Source organism: Myotis nattereri, assembly GCF_964212035.1.
Source record: "Myotis nattereri genome assembly, chromosome: 3".
Taxonomy (NCBI): Eukaryota; Metazoa; Chordata; class Mammalia; order Chiroptera; family Vespertilionidae; genus Myotis; species Myotis nattereri.
In genome coordinates this window covers 190,535,336-190,560,959 of record NC_138077.1, presented here as the reverse complement: position 1 = coordinate 190,560,959, position 25,624 = coordinate 190,535,336, and the positions used below count along the sequence as shown (strand labels likewise).

General features: G+C 41.7%; 1 protein-coding gene across 2 annotated transcripts in view; it reads left to right on the top strand.

Moving 5' to 3' along the window:
* The window catches only part of MACF1 (microtubule actin crosslinking factor 1), a 340,411-nt gene that overhangs the window by 292,854 nt on the left and 21,933 nt on the right, over window positions 1-25,624 (top strand). For both annotated transcript variants that reach the window (XM_081085882.1, XM_081085881.1), the window contains 22 exons: window positions 687-893; window positions 2,201-2,320; window positions 2,762-2,869; window positions 4,381-4,599; window positions 5,613-5,816; window positions 7,446-7,677; window positions 12,146-12,372; window positions 13,988-14,110; window positions 14,208-14,309; window positions 14,917-15,018; window positions 15,108-15,281; window positions 15,372-15,527; window positions 15,664-15,861; window positions 16,754-16,882; window positions 17,548-17,721; window positions 20,544-20,699; window positions 21,005-21,211; window positions 21,340-21,459; window positions 21,862-22,031; window positions 23,344-23,503; window positions 24,209-24,403; window positions 24,751-24,879. In XM_081085882.1, the coding sequence (XP_080942008.1) occupies window positions 687-893; window positions 2,201-2,320; window positions 2,762-2,869; window positions 4,381-4,599; window positions 5,613-5,816; window positions 7,446-7,677; window positions 12,146-12,372; window positions 13,988-14,110; window positions 14,208-14,309; window positions 14,917-15,018; window positions 15,108-15,281; window positions 15,372-15,527; window positions 15,664-15,861; window positions 16,754-16,882; window positions 17,548-17,721; window positions 20,544-20,699; window positions 21,005-21,211; window positions 21,340-21,459; window positions 21,862-22,031; window positions 23,344-23,503; window positions 24,209-24,403; window positions 24,751-24,879 (3,612 nt within the window). The remainder of the gene's footprint in view (window positions 1-686; window positions 894-2,200; window positions 2,321-2,761; window positions 2,870-4,380; window positions 4,600-5,612; window positions 5,817-7,445; window positions 7,678-12,145; window positions 12,373-13,987; window positions 14,111-14,207; window positions 14,310-14,916; window positions 15,019-15,107; window positions 15,282-15,371; window positions 15,528-15,663; window positions 15,862-16,753; window positions 16,883-17,547; window positions 17,722-20,543; window positions 20,700-21,004; window positions 21,212-21,339; window positions 21,460-21,861; window positions 22,032-23,343; window positions 23,504-24,208; window positions 24,404-24,750; window positions 24,880-25,624) is intronic.

Genomic DNA, 25,624 nt, shown 5'->3' with positions numbered 1-25,624 from the left:
AAAGAAAAAAAAATTGAATCTCGCCGTAGCTGGTTTGGCTCAGTGGATAGAGCATCAGCCTGCAGACTGAATGGTCCCAGGTTCGATTCTGGTCAGGGGCACATGCCTGGGTTGCGGGCTCGATCCCCAGTGGGGGGCGTACAGAAGTCAGCCAATCAATGATTCTCTCTCATCATTGATGTTTCTGTCTCTCTCCCCCTCTCCCTTCCTCTCTGAAATCAATTAAAAAAATATATATTTTTTTAAAAGATTGAATCTCAAATCCCTAGGAAGTTTGCTTTGTATAAAACACTTTAGAATTTGCTTTCACGATTCATTTGCTAAAGCGTGCTGCATGGTTATGTTTAATTCTCTTGCAGGATCTAGTTCAGTTCTGGATGCACAGCAGTAGGTACTTAAAATGCCTGAGAGTAAAGCACTGAAGTAAGGAGGAAAAAGAAAGAAGCACTGATAGTTTTATGCAGAGAGAGCTTGGCTCAAGAAGTCGTACAGACAGATCTAAGCAGCAGCTAAGCCTAAAATCAGGCTTGGAACAATTGAAAAATCTGAGACAATAAAAAATAAGTAAAGGAAGGAGGTCAAAGCCCTGCTGGGATATGTGGCAGAGACACCACTTTCCACCCAGCACAGCTGCTGATGTGCTTAATTTAGCAAGGTCTGGCCTGAAAACTTTTTTCCCTCCTTAGGAATTAAAGAAAGAGGTTATGGAGCACAGGCTGGTGTTGGACACGGTGAATGAGGTGAGCCGTGCACTCTTGGAGCTGGTGCCCTGGAGAGCCAGAGAAGGGCTGGATAAACTGGTATCGGATGCTAATGAGCAGTACAAGCTGGTCAGTGACACTGTTGGACAAAGGGTAGAGGAAATTGATGCTGCTATTCAGAGATCACAACAGGTAATGTTTATAAACACCTCTGCATTACTACTTTAGGCAATGGAGATACGTGTGTGGAAGGTCAATTGGGGAAAATAAAAGGAGACATATGTACTACTATTTGTAATACTTTAAACAATAAAAAAAAGAAAAAGTACAAAAAAAAGAAACACAAAACTATGACCCACATAAATATAGGCTCAGGAGTAGGAAAAATGAGATAAAAGTAAATCCAATGCAGTCATTTCAGTGATGGGAAGTAATTGGGTAAAGGTATGTAAGGATGGATTTGGTTTGACCCAAATTATTTGACCCATTTGAGCAGAGAACTTTGGGAAGAGTCTAAGTGCCTTCTCCTTAGCTAATGCCCTGGTATGAGGCAGGTGGTGATTGGAGTAGATTATACCTAGACCACAAGATCCAAATGCATCACAATCTTAGTTTGACATACTCAACTGTTGAGCATTAGATGGAAGAGGGGAGGGAACCAAGAACTATAATTACTACCAAATATGCCTACCAAAATAGCAGAGCCATCTTTGAATAGTACCCTCCCAAGTAAACACAGGTGTCATATTGCACTCCATCTTTTTTTCTTCCCACTTGAAAGTTACTGGCTTTTCGTTGTAGCAGGAATGCACCTAATTAATATGCCATGGTATAAAAATAATATTACATGATTCCTTGGGTTCATAGTGATCAATAATTGCTTTGTGAACTACACAGAAGTTTGCTCTGACTGCAAGTGCATTCCAGTATGTCTTGATTAATACCTCTAATCTTGGCCAGATAATTGAGCATAAAATTATCGTGCTTGAGAGCTTTCTTTTCTTTTTAAATATTAGTGTAGATTGGCAGAGTTGAAGAGGAAGAGATGAAAGAGTCAAGGACCCAGATCAAACAGCAGTCAAGTAGAACATGTTCTTAGTTTTTCTTTGTCACTTCTTAACTTTTTAAAGGTTTGCTTTTCCAGCTGAGTGAGGACTTTTAAGTTAACTTGACTCAGCTGTCTGCTGCCATGCTAGTTTATATTTAAACATGACCAGAACTATTCATTGTATGGCTAGGAAGAAGGATTGACAGAAAGAGCATGGCCTCATAAAAGCAGATTAGAAGCACATTTCTTTTTAAGAGTGTCAATTTCCATTGTTTCTAGCTGTAGGACCACTAACTAGGTTCTGTAACTTCTTTCTAAAGAAGTTGAAATAGGATCAATCATATTTGTTGAAGTATAAGCAATTCTAGATTTTCTGCATCTTGATTTGAATTCTAAGAAGGCCGGCCCCTGGCTCTATATAACATGGTCATTTTTTCGACATGTCTATTAGTATGAGCAAGCTGCTGATGCAGAACTAGCTTGGGTTGCTGAGACAAAACGGAAACTGATGGCCCTTGGTCCAATTCGCCTGGAACAGGACCAGACCACAGCCCAGCTGCAGGTACAGAAGGTAAGTGTAACACTGACGTATCCATTGTGTCCTGAGCTAGTATAATCCACTTAGCTTAGAGTGACTAGGAAAGAGTGTCTGACTACTGTTGCAAGTCAAGTGGAATGATGCAATGTCATGATGGGGGATAGGGATTAAAAATTCTATAAATATTTGGTTAGGATGAGGAAGAGATTTTTTGCTTTGCGAAAAGGTAGAAATAGGCTCATTAATCTAGGGAAGGTTAATTTTATGAATGATTTTCATGAGGGAAGATATTTTTGTAAGCTACTAAAAGATAAGCATTGAATATGTGTGGATAGGCAGAGTGTCAAACTAGACAAGAACAATTTTTGATGTGGCTTTTTTAAGCGAATTTTTCATAAGAGTGTCTAACTTCACTGACACAGGCTTGGGATCCTTTTACTTCTTAATTTAAATTGTAATTTACTTGTCTCAAAGGCTTTCTCCATTGACATCATTCGACACAAAGATTCAATGGATGAACTCTTCAGTCATCGTGGTGAAATCTTTGGCACATGTGGAGAGGAGCAAAAAGCTGTATTACAGGTGAATTGCATTTTGTTTTTTCACCATATTCTTGTCTTGATTACCGTGAATTAGAAGTACAGTTGTGGAATTATACTTTAAGAAGTTTAAGTTACAGCTTTTTTCCTCCATTACTAATAATGGTGTTAAACCCCTGCTTGATGTTCTGGGGAATTCAGACTCAACCCTGTGCTCACACATGTCTAAACAGCCATACTGTATAATGTGAAATACGTTGCAAATCCATCTTCTTTAATCAGGGGAATTGCTACTTATCCTCAGTCCATAATGAGTGACTTTGAGTTACCTTTCAAAAATCTATGATAGATTTTTTTGAAATCATATGCAGATATTAATTTTTTCTTCAGGTCCTAAAGATTACACCCATTTCTAAAAGCTTGGCCACAAGTTCGTTTGTACGCCAGTTTTATTTTTATATAGGGTACAGGTAACCCAAACATACAGCTCATAAATCCAGGTTTGTGGAGACTTTTTTTCCAATTACAGTTTACATTCAATATTATTTTTTATTAGTTTTAGGTGTACAGCATAGTTGATAGACAGTCATACTTTAAAAGTGTTCCCTCAATATTTTCAGTACCCACCTGGCACCATACATACTATTATAATAGTATTAATTATATTTCCTGTGCTGTACTTAATACCCGTGACTGTTTTGTAATTACCAATCTGTACTTCTCAATCCCTTCATTCTTTCACCCAGTCTCCCCCTTCCCCTCCCCACTGGCAAACATGAGTCTCTTCTAAGTCTGTGAGTCAAGTCTGTTTCTATCTTGTTTATTTATTTTGTTATTAATTCCACATATAAGTGAAATCATATGATATTTGTCTTTCTCTGATTTCACTTAGCATAATACCCCCCAGGTTCGTCCATGCTGTCGCAATGGTAAAATTTCATTCTTTTTTTATGACCGAGTGATAGTCCATTACATATGTGTACCATAGCTTTTTTATCCACTCATCTATTGATGAGCACTTGGTTGCTTCTATATCGTAGCTATTATAAATAATGCTGCAGTGAACATAGGGATGGATATATTCTTTAGAATTAGTGTTTTAGTTTTATTCTGATAAATTCCCAGAAGTGAAATCACTGGGTTATAAGGCAGTTCCATTTTTTAATTTTTTGAGGAACCTCTGTACTGCTTGTGGAGACTTTTTTATCAGAGGAAAAAAGGCAAGTTAAACTTCATGGGCAAAGACTGCATCGTAGCCCCTGAGGTGTTCAGTCTTAAACTGATGCATTATAATAATGTATATCTAAAGTTGTAAAAGGTTATTCACTAAAGGTTAATTTTGCTGTGTTGTGCTTTTTTACTGTATTCGAAATAACTTTCCTATTTTAAAAATTATACAAGACATATATGTTTTGATAGGAAAGTTAGAAAATTAAATATAAAGAAAATAAAAATCACTTGCAATCTTACTAGATTAGTTCATATATGTTAACATTTTGTTATTTATTTCTTTCGACTTTTTAATGTTTATATACCTACTTTTTTTGTTCATAGGAAAAGACGGAGTCTCTAATACAGCAATATGAAGCCATTAGTCTGCTCAACTCAGAGCGTTATGCCCGCCTTGAGCGGGCACAGGTCTTGGTGAACCAGTTTTGGGAAACTTACGAGGAACTCAGCCCCTGGATTGAGGAAACTCGGGTATTGATAGCACAATTGCCTCCTCCGGCTATTGATCATGAGCAGCTCAGGCAACAGCAGGAGGAAATGAGGGTAAGGAGTATGCCTCGTTTTATTTAATTGCAGAACTGAAAATGGGCTCCATGATCTATTCAAGTTTATATTATGAAATTCTTAATCAGAATATCTCTGCATAATAAAAATACATATCTGAATTATTTTTTTTGTCCTTTAATATGAATCAGGAGATATCAGGAACCTGGGTATTGCAGAAGTAAACAAAGAACTAAGTAAACACCAAGGGAATTTAACATCTTTCCAATGACAATGGGGTGTTGTTAGACTTAGGGTGTGGTTGGTACTCTTTCCATTGGTTAGGCCCCAGCTGGAGTGAGTGAGAGCCAGGAAGAACTGTCACAAAGCATTTCTGCAAGTAGGTAAGATGAAAGGGAGATTTGTGGACACATCAAGGAATGCTATGACCACATTAAAAAGATACTTTTTAAATGTTTATTTTATTTGGTTTATGGCTTGTGCTTATTCCTATCTCTGTATTCCTGTAAGTGAAAGGATGTAAACCAGAAGTAGCCAGCAGTAAAGTCAAGGAGAGGTTGGATTATCAGAAATGTTGCTATTTGTGGCTTGTCCTGCTTAGTATCTCTGTCTTGGGAGGAAGACAGATATTAAACCATGGAAATTACAATTACTACATTTAAATATTTATGAGTACAAAAGATGGTGGGATAAATTTGTATTGGAGGGTGAGAGAGAGAGAGGATGTGGCCTGGGAAGGCTTCCAAGTGATGGGACATCTGAACTGGGTTTTAACAGTTGAGAGAATCGGGTAGTGTCAGATCCCAAGACTTAGGTGTTTTTCCCCCTCCGTAATGATGAAATGCTGGGACTTAATTATTTGGTTTGTTTTTTCAAAGTTGGTATGAGCTCTGATCAAAGCACTTAAGCAAGGGCGGGGGGAGGGTTGGGGGTAAGGACACATATGTAATAACTTAATAAAGAAAAAACATACTATTGGAAACCTAAAAAAAGAACTTAAGCAAATAAACTGGATAAAAAATGCATATTTTAATCCATATTTCTTTAAATAGCAACTAAGGGAATCCATTGCTGAACACAAACCTCATATTGATAAACTGCTAAAGATAGGCCCTCAACTAAAGGAGCTAAACCCTGACGAGGGTGAAATGGTGGGAGAAAAATACCAGAAAGCAGAAAGCACATATGCCCAAATTAAAGAAGAGGTGCGCCAGCGGGCCCTGGCTCTGGACGAGGCTGTTTCCCAGTCAGCTCAGGTACGTGTGTGTCTTAAAGTCACATAACCTTCAGCGAGCCTTTAGTCTGAGCGAGATGTTCTGTATCAGATACATCTGCATGCTCAGGAGTGTCTAGACCAGCATGCTGGTGGTCCATTACCAGAGACTAGGAACCCTTGTTGGTCTGCGTTTTTATTGCAAGGATCATGAGTACGCTGGCGCTGCAAGGAGGATAAAATGCGTCTCAGTTGGTACATATTGTCTGCTGATAGTTTCCTTGAAAATTTTATATTGTGATGATCCGTTAGCAGGGATAGTTCTGGGTAAATTCACCCTGAAGCCTAAAGAAAAGTCATATTCCTGTTGGACCTGTTACTTTCGAGACTTGGAAGACAGCGCATTAGATCTCTTGCTCAGGAGGCCACCAGCTAGCTCCTAACTCAAGGAGAGATGCTTGGGGAGAGAGAAGTAAGAGCCAGAGAGAAAGAAACCACAGTGGAGCAGTGGGGTGGAAGCGTGTAACTACATACTGTTTAACTAATATATTACTGTTAGTGGTACTTTGTGATGTCTGGGTATTTTATTCCTGTTTAGTCAGTATTCTTGGTTAATATTTGTACTTATTCAAGTTTCTCCCCCCCACCTTCCGTCCCATCTCCCACTCACATTGTGGAATGTGTTACTTTGTGTTGTTGCTGCCTGCTCCTGTCTTCCCCACATCGTCACATTTCATTGTTGTGTTGACCGCGCCCACCATTACAGATTACAGAGGTAAGGTACTCACCCCCACTGGGATTAGGGTATTTTTATGAAGCTGAGAATTAAGGATTACCTATCAGGAAATTTCCCTTTACTTCAGTGGGATGCATTTTATTAGTGCAGTTTATTATGTCAGTTTCATTTGGGATGGAACCTAGAAGTGAGGGAGTGATGAGAAGTGATTTTGTTAAGAAAATCCCACCATGTATTTCTTTATAGGACATTTACAGTTGATAAGACTTATTCTGATTAATGAATCCAGAGTTGGTTTTAGATAGCTTTTTTTAGGGGGGCCAGCTTACCTGTTTTGCCCCTCTTTCTCCTCTCTCTGCTTCAGATTATAACTGAAATTTTACAATTATAGTCATGTTACTCAAAGTACCAGAAAAGTGAAAAGGTAGTTATTCTTTTAGAAAAAGGTTAGATTTGGCCTTCCTTAATTACCTTTCATTGTGCCAACATTTTCCTTCCTCACTGTCACATATGCTGGTTTTTAAATTGCATGCTATAATAATTTTAACTCCAAGACATTGAGCGTATTGAGTTCCCCATTCATTTACATAGTTGGTGGAGGGCATCTAACTTGTTGGTCTAACCTATTGCATGCAACTATCATCTGAGATGTTGACACACTGAGTCTCACCAGTTTCATAGTGTTGTCTCTTTCTCGTCACATTTCTGGTATATTACTTTTTTTATTCTCAAAATAAACATTTATTTTCTTGTTCTAATGGGCCAGCTCTGGTGTACTATGCCCAAACCAGTTAGCCAACCCCAACAGCCATCAGGCTAGGCTATGTGCAGTTTCTCCTAAACAGTAGTAGATTTATACTTTGACCTTATTCCCTAACATTTCCCCCAGAAGTGTGATGAAGTATTGCTGTGGCTAATGGTCTGACATTTATTCAGTTCCATGATAAAATCGAGCCCATGTTGGAGACTCTGGAGAACCTTTCTTCTCGCTTGCGTATGCCACCACTGATCCCTGCTGAAGTCGACAAGATCAGAGAGTGCATCAGTGACAATAAAAGTGCCACCATGGAGCTAGAAAAACTTCAGCCTTCCTTTGAGGCTCTGAAACGCCGTGGAGAAGAGCTCATTGGACGATCTCAGGGGGCTGACAAGGATCTGGCTGCAAAAGGTGCTTGATGAATTGAATTATTTTTAAAGAAAATGAATACAATTCTAGGCTGTGGTTACCTCCAGTGTCCCACCAGATGTACTTTATTGAATGTGAAGGCAGTCCCCAAGTAATGAGTATTCTAGAAAGTCATTTGGGAGTCATTTAGAATTCAGAACACATCTGCCCATTGAAACAAGGTTACAATTGGTAGTTAGATTCCCAGGCCAGAAAACAAATGCTCCTTTAACCCCTGATATGAATGAACTGCAGTATCAATCGTGTGTAGAACATACTACCTTTTATAACATTTTCCATGGGAAACATAGCAAGTTCAACACAGAACACTGGAAATAAAGTTCTCATCTCAGTCCTTTTGCAAGTTAGGGGTTTTTTATCTGAGCAGTACATTTATGTATTTATTTGTTTATTTATTTAAATTATTTTTTTAACCTTGTATTTATTTAAATTATTTTATTTTATTTTTAACCTTTATTGCCAAGATTATTACAGATGTACCTTCCCCCCCCCGTTACCCCTCCCCACCCAGTTCCCGCCCTACCCCAGACTTTCACCACCCCATTGTCTGTGTCCATAGGTAATGCATATGTCTATACAAGATATTTGCTTAATCTCTTCCTATCCTCACCCCCCTTCCCTCTGAGAATTGTCAGTCTGCTCCATTTCCATGCCTCTGATTCTATTTTATTCACCAGTTTATTCTGTTCATTGGAGTTCTTACTCGTTTATTTTTATTTTTTAGATTCAATTGTTGATAGGTATGTATTTGTTGCTATTTTGTACTTCATATTTTTTATTTTTCTCCTTATTCCTCTCCTTAAAGAATGTCCTTCAGCATTTCATATAATACTGATTTGGTGGTGATGAACTCCTTTAGCTTTTTCTTCTCTGTGAAGATCTTTTTCCGACCTTCAATTCTAAATGATAGCTTTGCTGGGTAGAGTAATCTTAGTTGTAAGTCCTTGCTATTCATCATTTTGAATATTTCTTGCTACTCCCTTCTGGCCTGCTTAGTTTCTGTTGATAAATCAGCTGATAGTCGTATGGGCATTCCCTTGTAGATAACTAGCTGCTTTTCTCTTGCTGTTTTTAAGATTCACTCTTTGTCTTTTGCTCTTGGCATTTTAATTATGATGTGTCTTGGTGTGGTCCTCTTAGGGTTCCTCTTGTTTGGGACACTCTGTGCTTCCTGGACTTGTAAGCCTATTTCTTTAACCAGGTAGGGGAAATGTTCTGTCATTATTTCTTCAAATAGGTTTTCAATATCTTGCTCTTTTTTTCTTCATTCCATATGGTAATACTCATACCATAATGCAAATATTGGTATACTTGAAGTTGTCCCAGAGGCTCCTTACGCTATCTTCATATTTTTGGATTCTTATTTCTTTTTGCTCTTCTGATTGGGTGTTTTTTGCTTCCTCATATTTCATATCATTGATTTGATTCTCAGAATCCTCTACTCTACTGTTGAATCCTTGTATATTATTTTTTATTTCAGTCAGTGTATGCTCAATTTCTGACTGGTCCTTTTCCATATTTTTTGTCTTTTTTACTAAAATTCTTAAAAGTCTCACTAAGTCCCTTGGAGGTTTCTAGAAGATTCTTGAGTAACTTTATAACCGTGGTTTTGAACTCTGTATCCAGTAGTTTGCTTTCTTCCATTTCTTTCATTTGTGACATGTTTCTTTGTCTCTGCATTTTGGCTGCTTCCCTGTGTTTGTTTCTATGTGTTGGGTAGAGCTGCTATGTCTCCTTGAGTTGGTAGAATGGCCTTGTGTAGTAGGTGTCCTTCAGGGCCCAGTGGCTCAGCCTCCCCAGTCACCTGAGCTGAAACTCGATTGCACCCCTTTGTGGGCTTTGAGCACAGTCTTGTAGTTGAGACTTGATTGCTGTTGGTGTCACTGGGAGGAATTGACCTCCAGGCCAATTGGCTGTGAGGACCAGCTGCGGCTACAGTGGGAGAGCTGCTGTGCAGGAGACACCCCTTCAGTGGGGCTTTGGTATTCACTGAATGTGTTGCTTATGGATGTGTAGAGTTGTGATCTGGTGTGGTCTGACATTGACCACTGGGTATACTGCCTCTTGGATATCCAGGGAAGTGCAAAGTCAGTCAGAGCCCAGGGCCACCCAGCAGGAGCTACAGAGAGATCTGCAGATTCCTCCTCTTTGTATTGGGTTTGGAAGTGCCCAGATGAGGCCCAGCTATGAAGCAAGGCAGGCTGGTGCAGGGCCTTGGGCCTTTTATTAATAGGTTTGGGGCTCCCTGACCCAGCTGCAGCTTATTTGAGAGGTTTTTAGCCTGAGCAAGGACAGGCCATTCATATGCAAAAGCTGCTGCACACAGCTTGGGTGGGGTTGTAAATTGGATGGGGCGGGGTCTCGGGCAATCACCAGGGTGGAGCAAACAGAAATGGCTGCCAGTCAGGCCTGTGGCCAGAGAGATCCCAGAACAGTAACAATGACCCCTGCCAGCACCTCCGTTTGGTAGAAAGCTGCCCCCAAGTTCCTGCCCTGATGCCAGACAATCCATTTCCTCCTCCTAAGTGTCTGTTCCCCAGAGCTTTGCCCTGGTGTGGGAGCTTGTAAGTTCAGCTCATGGTGCTGGCCTTTTAAGAGGAGCAGCTGGGTCTCCAGCAGCCTCTGTGTCACTGAGCCCCAATCCCCACTGGTTTTTACAGCCCATAGGTCTTACTGCCTGTAGGGACTTCTTTTCCCAGCTCTGGGAACTGGGCTGGGGTCTGGTGTGGGGCTGGGACCCCTTGCTCCTTATGGGTGCCCTCCACAGAGATGATCTCCTCCCGATTAAAAAAGCACGTGGCCCTGGCCGGTTTGGCTCAGTGCATAGAGCGTAGGCCTGTGGACTCAAGGGTCACAGGTTCAATTCCGGTTGAGGGCATGTACCTTGGCTGCGGGCACATCCCCGGTGTGGGGTGTGCAGGAGGCAGCTGATCGATGTTTCTCTCTCATCGATGTTTCTGACTCTCTATCCCTCTCCCTTCCTCTCTGTAAAAAAATCAATAAAATATATTTAAAAAAAAAAAAAAAAAAAAGCACGTGGGTGTCAGACCAGTCTGTTCCTTGCCTTCGCACTTCCTACCAGCCTCAATGTGCTTTCTTCTCTACTTCTCTAGTTGTAGGACTTCCATTCAGCTAGCTTTCGGCGGTTCTGGGTAATGGCTGTTCTGCATTTTAGTTGTAATTTTGATGTGGTTGTGGGAAGCGGCGAGTACAGGTGTTTCCCTACGCCACCGTCTTGGTTCCTCCTCCTGAGCAGTGCCTTTATATTAGACTAGGGGCCCGGTGCACGAAATTCGTGCACTGGGTGTGGGGGAGGGGGAGTGTCCCTCAGCCCAGCCTGCCCCCTCTCACATACTGGGAGCCCTCAGGCGTTGACCCCCATCACCCTCCGATCGCCTGATCGGCCCATTGCCCAGGCCTGACGCCTCCGCCAGAGGTGTCAGGCTTGGACAGGGGACCCCCATCTCCCCCCGATCACTGGCTCTGGCCCCCGCCCAGGCCTGAGGCCTCTGGCCCAGGAATCATGGCTGGGCAGGGGACCCCCATCTCCCTCTGATCGCTTGCTCCACCCCCCGCCCAAGCCTGACGCCTCTGACCCAGGCTTCAGGCCTGGGCAAGGGGACCATCATATCCCCCCAATCCCCGGCTCCGCCCCCCACTCAGGCCTGATGCCTCAGCCAGAGGAGTTGACCCTCATCACCCTCTGATCACCAATCACCGGATCGGCCCCTTGACCAGGCCTGAGGCCTCCAGCAGAGGTGTCAGGCCTGGGCAGGGGACCCCCAGCTCCCCGCGGTTGCATGCTCCGCCCCTGCCCAGGCCTAACGCCTCTGGCCTAGGCGTCCGGCCCGGGCAGCAGGGACCTGCAGTGGCAGCGGGGGGCGCCGCGATCGTGGGCTTCGCTTTAGGCCCAGGCAAGGTACCCCTAGCTCCTGGGACTGCCAGCGTCGACCGTGCCCAGCTCCCATCGCTGGCTCCACCCCTACTTCCTGCTATCACTGGCCAGGGCGGCAAAGGCGCCTGATTCTCCGATCATGGCTGGGGGGCAGGGCAAAGGCCTGGGTTTCCAATCACTGTCAGTGGCAGGGGGCTTCTTCCTGCTTTCCCTTTCGCCTCCCTGCATTGTGCCTACATATGCAAATTAGCCGCCATCTTGTTGGCAGTTAATTTGCATATAGCCCTGATTAGCCAATGAAAATGGTATCGCCGTACGCCAATTACCATTTTTCTCTTTTATTAGTGTAGATGGTAACTCATTCCCAGTTTACTTCTGTGATCTCTTTATGTGGGAAACCAATGTAGGTGAAAATGTAAATGTAAACATGATAAAGTTAAGATAGGTATATATAAATTCTTTTTGAAAGATAATTTTAGAGAAAATGTGAGACTTAGATGGTATTTCTGATGAGGCTTGGAGAAGTCCTATTCTTACCTCTTTTTTACCCCTCAGAAATCCAGGACAAATTGGATCAAATGGTATTCTTCTGGGAGGATATCAAAGCTCGGGCTGAAGAGCGAGAAATTAAGTTTCTTGATGTCCTAGAACTAGCGGAGAAGTTTTGGTATGACATGGCTGCTCTCCTTACCACCATCAAAGACACCCAGGACATCGTCCACGACTTGGAAAGCCCAGGCATTGACCCATCCATCATCAAGCAACAGGTTGAAGCTGCTGAGGTAAGAAAAAACAAAACTCCTTCTCTTATGTGTTTGTTTTTTGAAAAAGGCACTTTTTCCAAGTACGTTGTGTTAACTGCTTAGCTAAGCTGAGTTGCCTTAAAAGTTGTTTATGTTTAAGAGGATATTTTCCACTTGAAAAAAATATATGCTCATTATAGATTTCCTTTTTTATTATAAGTACAAGTTTGTATGACCTCCACCAACTGTGATGGGTTCCATCATACAAAACTAATTTTCTTGTCAGTTTTAAACTTAACAATTCAAATTAATAGAATATGTTTAGAAAATTCAGTTTTGCTTTCATTTCTGAACTTAGTCCTTGCTATAGTGTGCATCAAGCATGTCAAACTCACGGCCTGCAGTGAGTTTAAACAAGGCATGCGGCCCGCCGGACACAAGTTTGACATGCTTAGACATTATTCTGTTTCTCGAATATTTTTCTTTAATGCAGAATAAAATAGAAGGTAGAAAAGCAAATAAATTCTTGATCCATCATCCAAAGATGATAATTATTACATTGACATACCTTTTTCTAGTCTTTTGGGGGAGCGTAGTTTTTTATTTCTTTTTAAATACTTTTTTTTTTAATTTCAGAGACGAAAGGAGAGAGAAATAGAAACATCAATGATAGAGAATCATTGATTGGTTGCCTCCTGCATGCCCCCCACTGGGGATGGAGCCTGCAACCTGGGCATGTGCCCTGACCAGGAATCGAACCGTGACCTCGTGGTTCATAGGTTGATGCTCATCCACTGAGCCACTCCAGCAGGGCTAGTTTTTATTTTTATTAAATGCATTTCTCTCCTCATTTTGTCCATTTATTATAAGCTAAGCCTGTCTTAACACATTGTATGCGGGAAACGTGTTTACACGTTTTACATATTTATACGTTCTACCAGTGTAGTAGAGCGCGGGACACGTATTAATACGTTTTTTATAGACTAGCAGTAGAATGCGGGTAACGTATAAATACGTAAACTAAAGTTATCGTAATTTTACTGAACGTTGCCATTTGCGCAAAAAATTAGCAAAAATGGTCCGCGCCACCTGTTAGCGCGTGATAAAAACTACCCACAAACAATGTGTTAATATTATCTCTCTCCTATCTTTTATTTCAGCTAGTCTCCCTCTCCCCACCCCTGTTATTTTTAGGACCTGACAGGGAACTAACTTTGTTCAAGATTATGTAGTCTAGTGTTCCTATTATTCTAGTCTCTCAGCTCTTAAATTTGTGACTTGTGCAGTACTCTTTTACCCTTGTTGATATACTTCTGTGTAATGTATTAGACTTTGGCTATAGATTATAATCTCCTTGGGAGGGGAGCAGGAAGGATGAACCTTTGGTAAATTATTTAAGCTCATTATGTCTTTCTCAGACTGTTTCATATATATTGTCCTATGTAGTTAATAGATATGTACATAAATATGAAAAATAACTAGAGTCTGAAAATTCACTATGTATATAAGTGAAATAATAACAATGAAAGGTTTTTGTGAATTTGACAGATTCTGTTCAACATCTGCTATTGATGGGACTATAGTTACATTTGCAAAGCTTGGGGAGTTCTGTTCTGCTTCTGTTTTGGCTTATGCTCTGTTCATTTACATGTAGACTATTAAGGAGGAGACAGATGGTCTGCATGAGGAATTGGAGTTTATTCGAATCCTTGGAGCAGATTTGATTTTTGCCTGTGGAGAAACCGAGAAGCCCGAAGTGAAGAAGAGCATTGACGAGGTGTGGAGAAATAGATAAGGAGTTTAGACAAAACATTTGTGGACTCAGACTGAACAGGAGTATTAATTGAAGAATCTGGTTGACTGTTTTCCTCTAGATGAATAATGCCTGGGAGAACTTAAACAAAACATGGAGAGAGAGGCTAGAAAAGCTCGAGGATGCCATGCAAGCCGCTGTGCAGTATCAGGACACTCTTCAGGTGAGGACCAAGAGGTGACCGCCACGGAAAACAGCTTCCATGGTGTGATGTTCAGAATCCAGCATAAGAGTGGCTCACCTTTGCAGGACCGCAGCATTATCTAACTAAGGCAACAAGCTCTTCCTGTATTTCTAGCCAGAGTTTCCACTTCTTATGTGAAAAGTACTGACACCCAGATTTCTGCTCCTCTTCTCATCATGTGTTCACTATACTGATTCTTGTGGTGGCTATCCAGGGAAGCTGGCCTGACGGGGAGAGCCGCTGGCTAGAGGTTCCACACCCAGCTTATCTTGAAGCACAGCTTGGCACAGTAGCTTTAGCACATCCTGAGCTTGCTAGCCGGTCATGAGAAATAGTAACTTTTGTTCATACTTAGTTTTGCCAGATCATGGTTTATTTTGGACACTATCCCAATGCTTGCTTCATTCGTAAGTCCCCATATTATTTGAATAAAGATCATTATTCCTTCCCTCTGCACCTCCCTCGCCATCTAAAAACACAAACAGTACTTGGCACTTTGATTTCTCTCTGCTTATTTAGCAGAGATAATGCTAATTCTTTCCCGATTCCTTGTGTTTTTGACTGCTTATTTGTGTTTTTATTTTAGGCTATGTTTGACTGGCTAGATAACACCGTGATTAAACTCTGCACCATGCCCCCTGTCGGCACTGACCTCAACACTGTTAAAGATCAGTTAAATGAAATGAAGGTTTGTATCTGGGAATGGTTTTGAAGAAGGATTGCGTGTTAGTTTTTAAAGACTTGATTTGATGTTAACATTAAATATGTCTTTGATAGGAGTTCAAGGTGGAAGTTTACCAACAGCAAATTGAGATGGAGAAGCTCAATCACCAGGGTGAACTAATGTTAAAGAAAGCTACTGATGAAACAGACAGAGACATTATACGAGAACCATTGACAGAACTCAAACACCTTTGGGAGAACCTGGGTGAAAAGATTGCCCACAGACAGGTAAGGCAAATGGTGGAGTACATAAATGGACTACTATCTACTGCTTTCTTATTTCCTAACAATTGTTTCCTTATATCATTTTCTGGGTAGCATAAGCTAGAAGGTGCTCTCTTGGCCCTTGGCCAATTCCAACATGCCTTAGAAGAACTAATGAGTTGGCTGATTCACACTGAAGAGTTGTTAGATGCTCAAAGGCCAATAAGTGGAGATCCAAAAGTCATTGAAGTTGAGCTCGCGAAGCACCATGTAAGTGTTTTATTTTTCATCTCTCAGTCTTTTGGTTTCAGACTAAATATTGCCACCAGAAGCCTTTCGATGTGTACCTTAGAGAACTGGCTTTGATGTTATCTGTAGAGATAAATTATTGTTCAACATTTTTTAGGTTCTAAAAAATGATGTTTTGGCCCATCAAGCCACAGTGGAAACAGTCAACAAAGCTGGCAATGAACTTCTTGAATCTAGTGCTGGAGATGATGCCAGCAGCTTAAGGAGCCGTTTGGAAACTATGAACCAATGCTGGGAGTCAGTGTTACAGAAAACGGAGGAGAGGGAGCAGCAGCTTCAGTCGACACTGCAGCAGGTCCGTGCCTCGTCCCAGTTAGGCAGGTGGAGCTGTGCAGAGCTGTGCACGTAACATTCGGAAGAAAGGAAAGCAACTTGGGGTAGAGCCCCCGGTGTCTTGAGAGGAAGGTCATTTCTCTGCTGGAACTTGTCTAGAAAGAACATCTTTTGACTTAATGGGGTTTTTTGGATTAGTTTGTAGCTAATCTCTTTATTTATAATTCAAAGTTAGTAGATTTTGCTTTAACAGACCTGTTCACAGATTCAGTTATGTCTTAGATTCAGTCAGGTCCCTCCATATTCATACTCAGCAGTACCTTAGTCCAGAGATCACCAACCTTTGGACCTCACAGACCAACCAGCGGTCTTAGTGGACCACCAGTTGGCGACCACTGCCTTAGTCAATTCATTGGTTATATCAGACATTTATAATACAGGGTTGGGCAAAAGTAGTTTTGTAGTTGTTAAAATGGAAATAGAATTATTTATTAAATAATAATACAAGAATAAATTGTCTTTGTGTGCTCACAACTATAAACCTACTTTTGCCTACAGGGAGGTCTGGAGAATTCTACTAGATTCTAAAAATAAATATATTGGCCCCATGCCAATCCAGTAGCAGAACAGCTCTGCCTGAGAACAGCCCAAAATTCCTCCCTCAAAATAGATTCCTCATGCCCTGGCCAGGTAGCTCAGTTGGTTAGAGTGTCGTCCCAATACCACAACGTTTCGGGTTCAATCCCCAGTCGGGGCACATACAAAAATCAACCAATGCATACATGAATGGGTAGATCTTCCTTTCTCTCTCTAAGATCAATAAATAACGATATAAATCCTCATATTGCGATTTAAAATGTTTACTTTTGAAGCTGGGATTGACTACTGACGTTCCTAATGTCTTTTCACAAAAGGCCCAGGGTTTCCACAGTGAAATTGAAGATTTCCTCTTGGAACTGACTAGAATGGAGACCCAACTTTCTGCATCTAAGCCCACAGGAGGACTTCCTGAAACTGCTAGAGAACAGCTTGATACACACATGGTAATAGAGATTTCCTGAAATATTGAGCATAAGCATCCCATAGTAGCCCCTGATGTGTATCTGGGAATCTACAAAGTAATGCCTTTTTACTGACAATATAGTACAACCTTGAGGACTCCTGCCTACATATGGGCTTTTAATACCCTACCACAGGCAGCAGTGGTGATGGGAGAAATTGGCTGGAGATACATTGGTCAACTGGTTAATTCTGAGTTGGTCAACTTGGTGGGCACAAGAATATTGACTTGAAGGGGAGAGCATCAAGAAGACAGATACATAGCACAGATGTGGTTCTATTTAAGGAAAAGACTACTTGAGTGGGATTTAGGGAAACCCAATAGATACTTACAGTTTTTTAAGAAAGTAGCTGAGAACAAAAGGCATAATGTCTAGGTAAATTATTCAGGAAAAGGAAGTTAATGATTGGGGTTTATATTTAAGGATTTCTGGTCCTTAAAATAATTCCAGTTATTTGGTGACAAAATTATTTTAATACTAAGCAAGAATGGTGGATTTCATTCCCTAGTTGTTCAGCAGTTGAACTGAATCCAAAAGAAAGGGTTTTAATCAAGGTGAGACCTTTCTGGACCTTTCCAAACTGTGCTTGTAAATGTGTGTTTGGGTATCTTTCAGGAAATTTATATCTTTCCTGCCCTTTCTTGTAGGAACTCTATTCCCAGCTCAAAGCCAAGGAAGAGACTTATAATCAGCTACTTGACAAGGGCAGGCTCATGCTCCTAAGCCGTGATGATTCTGGGTCTGGCTCAAAGACAGAACAGAGCGTAGCTCTCCTGGAGCAGAAGTGGCATGTGGTCAGCAGTAAGATGGAAGAAAGAAAGGTATCACCACAAAAGACAGTGTGGTTATGGCATTTGAGTAGGTGCTTGGTGACGGCATGTAATTACCATCTCGTTTCTGTGAAGATGTTTTAAAGACCAGTGTATTGAACCAGAAGTTGTGGGACTGATGTCCGCAGAATTGCCTTCATGGGAATCATCCCTCTTTTCTGTAATTAGATTTCTATTTTCCATCCATGTCAAGCTGCATTGATGGTACTAGTTTCTGCCAATATTTGATTTTATTCTTCGTTCTTTTTCTGCATCTGCCAGTTAAGACATTACTGTCTGTTTCTGCTCAATGGTGGACCCTATATCCATTGTTAATCAGATTTGTTGTGTTCCTACTTAAAAACAAAGTTATGTTGGAGTTGGTGACTTGGGATTGGGAGGGTGGGAGCAGAGCATGCAGGGAGTATGACAAATAATGGCACGCAAGGAATGTGGATTCTAGTGTAAGTACGGCATGCAAAGAATTGTACTAAAAATCAAGAGAGAAGTAAATTATATGGCCCCTTCTCACTCTTCCCCAAAAATAAAATTCTCTTCAAAAGAAAAATGATTAGGGATCAAAGCCCCAAAACACTGGTTTTTATGAGTACAGAGTCTCAGAGTATCTCTGCAGAGTATTTCTGTGCTGGGCAGATCAAATAAAATGTGTGTGCAAATCTCTTGGCCACATGCATTCAACAAATAGTTATTAAGCATGTATGTGCCAGGCACTGTGCTAGGTATATAGTAGAAACTATAAAGGCATGGATCCTATCCAATTTAATGGGAAAAACAAATATTTATACATAACTGAACATTTGAAAAGCATTGATTTTTCTAGAATTCTTTTAATGTGGGGTCTGATAATTTTGTTACATAAAGAGTGGCCCAAGGACCTGCGTGTATGGCTACATTCTAATTCTTGGACAGTCTGTTGCCTATAATTCCTGCAGAATGCAGAACTAATACCAATTAAAGTAACTGGCAGATTCTGGCTCAAAATCAAGAAGTTTCTAGAGGGTTTTCCCAAAATGAAACAGGCTGCCTCAAGAAGTAAATACGTAACCCATTATCAGTGGAATTGGTAAAGTACAGGCTAGGTGTCACGGATAGTTGTTGCTGATTTGGCAAGAGCATAAAACAAGTAGAAGAGCCCTAGCCGGTTTGGCTCAGTGGATAGAGCATCGGCCTGTGGACTGAAAGGTCCCAGGTTCGATTCTGGTCAAGGGCACATGCCTGGGTTGCGGGTTCAATCCCCAGTGGGGGCCATGCGGGAGGCAGTCGATCAATGATTCTCTTTCATCGTTGATGTTTCTGTCTCTCTATCCCTCTCCATTCCTCTCTGAAATAAATAAAATATATTTTTAAAAAAACAAGTGGAAGATTTCCTGCCATCTAGGAACTTGGTAATATATTAAATTCTAAGCATTTCTGTGATAGATATGATGTAGGTTTTATTTTTCTCCAGTGATCGGCAAACTGCGGCTTGCGAGCCACATGCTGCTCTTTGGCCCCTTGAGTGTGGCTCTTCCACAAAATACCGACTTCTGCGCATGGGCCACGAAGTTTCAGTCGCACTGTACGTGCGGGCCCGCACGTGGTATTTTGTGGAAGAGCCACACTCAAGGGGCCAAAGAGCTACATGTGGCTCGCAAGCCGCAGTTTGCCGACCACTGGATTAGGCCTATCCGTTTTTGTAGCATTCATTATAGTGTTTTTTGGGGTGTTTCTTTTTTTTAACATATTTTTATTGATTTCAGAGAAGAGAGAGGGAAAGAGAGATAGAAACATCAATGATGAGAGAGGATCATTGATTGGCTGCCTCCTGCACGCCCCCTACTGGGGATCGAGCCCACAACCCAGGCATGTGCCCTTGACCAGAATCAAACCTGGGACCCTTCAGTTCACAGGCCGACGCTCTATCCACTGAGCCAAACCAGCTAGGGCTATAGTGGTTTTTTAGGTTACAAAAGTAACCTGAAAACACAAAGAAGAAAATAAAAGTTACATATAACCCAATTTACAGGAATTAACATTTGTAATGTACATCTTGGGCTTTTCTTCTGTGAATATTTTGGATATCTTCATTTTTAACAACCTGTCATTAGTCTGTTTTGCCTGCCTGGTGTGGGCCAGGGGCAGAGGCCCACCCCCCTGGTATTGGGGCTAGAGGTCTCTGTGGATGGACTTGGAGACGCCGTGCAATTGGGATGTGCTCATGGACAGTTGCAGGTGTCTTGACCTAACCATTGTTTTTGTCACCTGATTTAGATAAAAGTATCTAAAAATTTACGTCTAGGGTTGTCAGGTTTTTGCTTAGAATATTAGGGCTTTTATTATCTTTTCTGCTTATAGCATAAGAATAAGTTTCAGACTCAGACATTTTTAGGTGCCGTATTTTCTGAAAACATTTAAGCAGGCACGGCGGTGAGTATTTACTACAGTAAAGTGCTTTTCATTGGTGGTTTTCATGCCACAGAAAGTACATGAAAGGAAAATGAGACTCTGGTCAAAGCGGGTTGCAGACCTGCAGCTGTCACCATGGAGCTGTTCGCTTGCATTGTGACTAGTTTTACTCCTGTTCTTAATGTCCCTGGAAGTGGGGGATGGCAGAGGAGAGCTCCGCTGCAAATTGTGTCCTTTTTCATAAGTACTTGTTTCAGACACTAACATTAAAATGTCCCCTTCTTTGCAAACAAGGCATGTTTGGAAGTTGGTTAAGTGAGGCTTCCTCTTTAGAGGTCATTTCATTTGGTGTACAGTTCACGCCTTTGTCCTTGAAGCTATAATTCCTGAATTTGGCACTTTTTGTGTGTGTTTTAATTGAAACTCAGTCAAAGCTGGAAGAGGCCCTCAACCTAGCAACAGAATTCCAGAATTCCCTGCAGGAATTTATCAACTGGCTCACGCTAGCAGAGCAGAATTTAAACATCGCTTCTCCTCCCAGCCTGATTCTGAACACTGTCCTGTCGCAGATAGAGGAGCATAAGGTAACTGACACCAGGATGCTGCCTTCCTTTGAAAGGACTGGTTGTCTTGTCTTCCGTTTAAACCAGGGGTGGGCAAACTTTTTGACTCGAGGGCCACAATGGGTTCTTAAACTGGACCGGAGGGCCGGAACAAAAGCATGGATGGAGTGTTTGTGTGAACGAATATAAATTCAAAGTAAACATCATTACATAAAAGGGTATGGTCTTTTTTTTTTTAGTTTTATTCATTTCAAACGGGCCGGATCCGGCCCGCGGGCCGTAGTTTGCCCACGGCTGGTTTAAACACACAGTATTTTTCCCACCAGGTTTTTGCTAATGAAGTAAATGCTCATCGAGACCAGATCATAGAACTAGATCAAACCGGGAACCAGTTGAAGTTCCTTAGCCAGAAGCAGGACGTTGTTCTGATCAGGAATTTGTTGGTGAGCGTCCAGTCTCGATGGGAGAAGATTGTCCAGCGATCTATTGAGAGAGGGCGATCACTCGATGATGCCAGGAAGCGGGCAAAACAAGTAAGTTACAAAAGAAAGTTCTAAGTACTGAATAACCTCTGGCTGCAAGTTTTGAGTCCCTGGATTAATTCCCATGAAAGTGTTGTATAGGTCTTTACTGTTATAACTTACTTCTTATAAAATTATAGTTCCACGAAGCTTGGAAAAAACTGGTCGACTGGCTGGAAGATGCAGAGAGTCACCTGGACTCGGAGCTGGAGATATCCAATGACCCAGACAAAATTAAACTGCAGCTCTCTAAGCATAAGGTAAAGCAGTCGGTGGTTCTTAGGGCCTGAGCTCTGTATTCACTGGAAATTTTATCTGGGTAAAAAGTCAAGATGATGAAGCCTGCATTCCATTTCATGTCTAGACAGTGTCTAACTGCGACAATTGCTCATTTAAATAACAGTTCAAACAAAGTGATTGTGGGAGTAAACCTTAAAGTTAAAACTGTAGGCTTATAGGAATTCTAGGCTTTTAGAAATATGCACTACTGTAACATAAGCAAAGACTTATAAATTCTTAAGGGTAAGCTCTTATTAGTTCAAGAAGTAGTCACAGTCAAATTGTATCTAATTACTAACCTGGAAACACACAAAAATTTTTCCTTGTTCCAAATCAAGATGTCATCTCACACATGTTTTTTTTCTTTTTCATTTTGAAAACAGGAGTTTCAGAAAACTCTTGGTGGCAAGCAGCCTGTGTATGACACCACAATCAGAACTGGCAGAGCCCTGAAAGAAAAGACTTTGCTTTCTGATGATACTCAGACACTTGACAACTTACTGGGAGAAGTCAGAGACAAATGGGATACTGTGTGTGGCAAGTCTGTGGAGAGGTGAGCATGAGTGTCCCCTCCCTGGTTTGTATGTTATCCCACAGCTCCCGGAGAGACTGTTACTGGACTCCATAAAGTGGTAATAAAGCATATGCTTCAGTAGCAGGTTTTATAGCATCTCAGTGTCTCGTTAGTTCAGTGAGGTATGAAAAATTTGAATAAAATGTATTGAAATTCATTTTACACTTGAACATTATTGTATTAGAAAGAGAGAAGCCCACAGTAATAGGCCAGTAACTCAGTATTTGTAAATCACCAACTTGTAATACCACTAGCTGACTCGCTGAGGGCTCTCATGTGCTGGACACTATGCAAAACCTCTGCGTGTGTTACCTCACTTAACCAGCATGATACCTGATCTGTACTGAGCAACTTCTACTGAGTATGTGCATAACAGTTGCTGCTAGTCATGTAATCCTCAACAACCACTGAGGTGTGGGTACCGTTATTCCCGGGTTACAGATGAGGAAACTATGGTTAAGGGGTTTCTTAACTCCCCCAACGTCACTCAGCTACTAAGCGGCAGAGCTGGGATTGAAATTATTTGGTTTGGTTCTAAAAGTCGTACTTTATCCATTTGTACCCACTATGCCATATTCAGTATTACAATATATCTGATTTATACTCACAAATTTTTGGTGAGGCGACTGAGGTACAGAGAGGTGAAGAGACAGCCCAGGGACTCACAACTGGTAAAGAGGTAGGAGTTGAACTCTGACTCCAGGCCATTACCAAAACCATCATCCTGTACTGAAGGGGTGTAAAGTAGTGAACACAGGCAGACCTTGGTCATTAGGGTGTGTCCATGTGTATAACTGCTGGACTCTAAGATGCCGAAGGGCATCTGTGCCTGTCTCCTACCTACACTATGATTAATTCATCCTAGAGCAGTGATGGCGATCCTATGACACACGTGGCAGAGGTGACACGCAAACTCATTTTTTTGGTTGATTTTTCTTTGTTAAATGGCATGTAAATATATAAAATAAATATCAAAAATATAAATCTTTGTTTTACTATGGTTGCAAATATCAAAAAATTTCTATATGTGACATGGCACCAGAGTTAAGTTAGGGTTTTTCAAAATGCTGACACGCCGAGCTCAAAAGGTTCGCCATCACTGTTCTAGAGAGTGGTTTGATTTAAAATGTCTAGGCATCTCTCTCAGTCACTTTTTACTGTGTTTCTAACCATTTCAACTTGGAGGTCCCTCTCTATGTAGAGTTCAAGCAGTATTTCCTTTCAGCAGTCAGAATTGTGGGCCATTCATAAATAATGCCTAAAAACAGCAAGGTTTATGTGCTTTTCTCAGGCAGCACAAGTTGGAAGAGGCCCTGCTGTTTTCGGGCCAGTTCATGGATGCTTTGCAGGCCTTGGTCGACTGGTTGTACAAGGTGGAGCCACAGCTGGCCGAGGACCAGCCCGTGCACGGGGACCTCGACCTCGTCATGAACCTCATGGATGCCCATAAGGTGAGGGGTAAGATCTGTGCCTTCTGCTCACCCTAAGGGAGAAAGGAAGTCTGAAAGAGCTGGATCTCTGCTTGTGAGGGAGGCAGCTCCTTGCTCTGCAAGTTTAAACAAACTGCTGCTGGGATTCTACATCAGTCACAAAGAATTTACCAAAATTGGTTAGATTTAGATCTGGCAATGTGTAAACTTCACTTTGAGATTTCCCCGCCCCCTTCCTATTTGAATCTCTCAGATGACTCACAAAATAAATTTAAAGTCAGGAGCCCCTCAAGACGAATATTACACTGAAAGGTAAAATGAAACTGACTGCTTTTTTACTACTTCTGAACCTTACAAGCCCAGCACCATGGGCAGCAATATTTAGTATAACCTACACTTGTCATGTTGAGCATTTCATTTACCCTGAATATGTCATACTCATGACATATGTGTCCTTATTTGACTCCTACAATTCTGGAAATGTTTTACCATTATTCCCATTTTATGGATTAAGAAACTGAGACTCCAGCTAAGCAACCTACCCCAAGTCACACTGCTCATATTTTAGAGCCACCTTTTCTGATTAATTTTTCTTATGCCTTATCCTGCCTCTGTGCATAAAAGACACATGACTGCAACTTACCAAGGAAATTGAACTAAATGATAACTTCCTGTGTGGTTTTGCTTCTTGGATTTAAAACATTTCTCATACGAATTCTCCTGAAGGTTTTCCAGAAGGAACTGGGAAAGCGAACAGGAACCGTTCAGGTACTGAAGCGGTCCGGCCGAGAGCTGATTGAAAATAGCCGCGATGACACCACGTGGGTCAAAGGGCAGCTGCAGGAACTGAGCACTCGCTGGGACACTGTGTGTAAACTCTCCGTCTCCAAACAAAGCCGACTGGAGCAGGCCTTGAAACAGGTCAGACACGTTCGTTGGGAAAACCCCAGGGATTTCGGTTTGAACAGATTTATTCTAGTTTCTTTATCAGGATCAGTTCCAGCCCATCTCAGAATGAACACAACGTCAAACATTAGTATTTGGAATGTTCTACAAGATTTTAGTATTGATTTGTATTAGAGAAATAATGAATTCAGTTTGCTGTCAAAGATCTACGAATGAAAGATAACCTTTGTGGGACTTTGATAGGACCATCAAATTCTTGTGATGCCCTGAGGAGTTTAGTCCTAGACCCTTTCCTTGGCATACCCCAATGGCCAGGACCTTGGCTGCAGAGAGGTTCCATCTCTTGTGCTTGCTTATTTCAGGCGGAAGAGTTTCGGGACACAGTCCACATGCTCTTGGAGTGGCTTTCTGAAGCAGAGCAAACACTTCGCTTTCGGGGCGCACTTCCCGATGACACGGAGGCCCTGCAGTCTCTCATTGACACCCATAAGGTAATCCAGCCACAGGCACAGTGACCCTGCCACCCACCACGTGAGGACTGCCCCCACCCCACCAAAGGGAGGAGCTTTTGTTGTAAACTGCAGACCTCTTGTGCAAAGGAGCAGAGCCAGAGTGAGGCCAGCTTGCTGTTTAGCAGGAATGACGGAAATGACTGGCAGTTTTTGTGACACCTTAAAGATTGTTCATCCATTTGTTTTTACAAACATAATACATGTATGTTGTAAACAAGTCAGACAACATGGCATTATATAAAGAAAAACGTGGGCTGTTCCACCTCTGTATTCCTCACCTGCACACAGTTTTGTTTCACTTCCTCGTTGTTACTAGCTTCAGGCCCTGACCAGCTCCCACAGAGCCTCCTAACTGAGCTGCAGGAAATGCAGTATCTGGGCCCTCAGTGTGACTGTCCTAATGAGGTGGGAAATGTTTGCTATTTTAATTTTTGAGTTACCCACTGACCGGGAGATTTTAATCTTGCTTTTGTCATTATATTCTGTTTTAGTTATTTTTTTTAAGTAGTGTTTTATTGCTGTTATTTGTCCAAAACAATACTGGTTACACACATTGAAATGAATAAAAACAGGGTTTTTTCAGATGAGATCATTCAGAATAGGAAAGTAGGCATGCCCAGTTTGGGAAAGGGACATGCCTCTGTATCCCTAGTCCTTGTCATCTGCAGCATCCCTCAGTGCTGGGAAGAAAATGCCAAAGATACCCAATAGAGGCGTTTCGAGG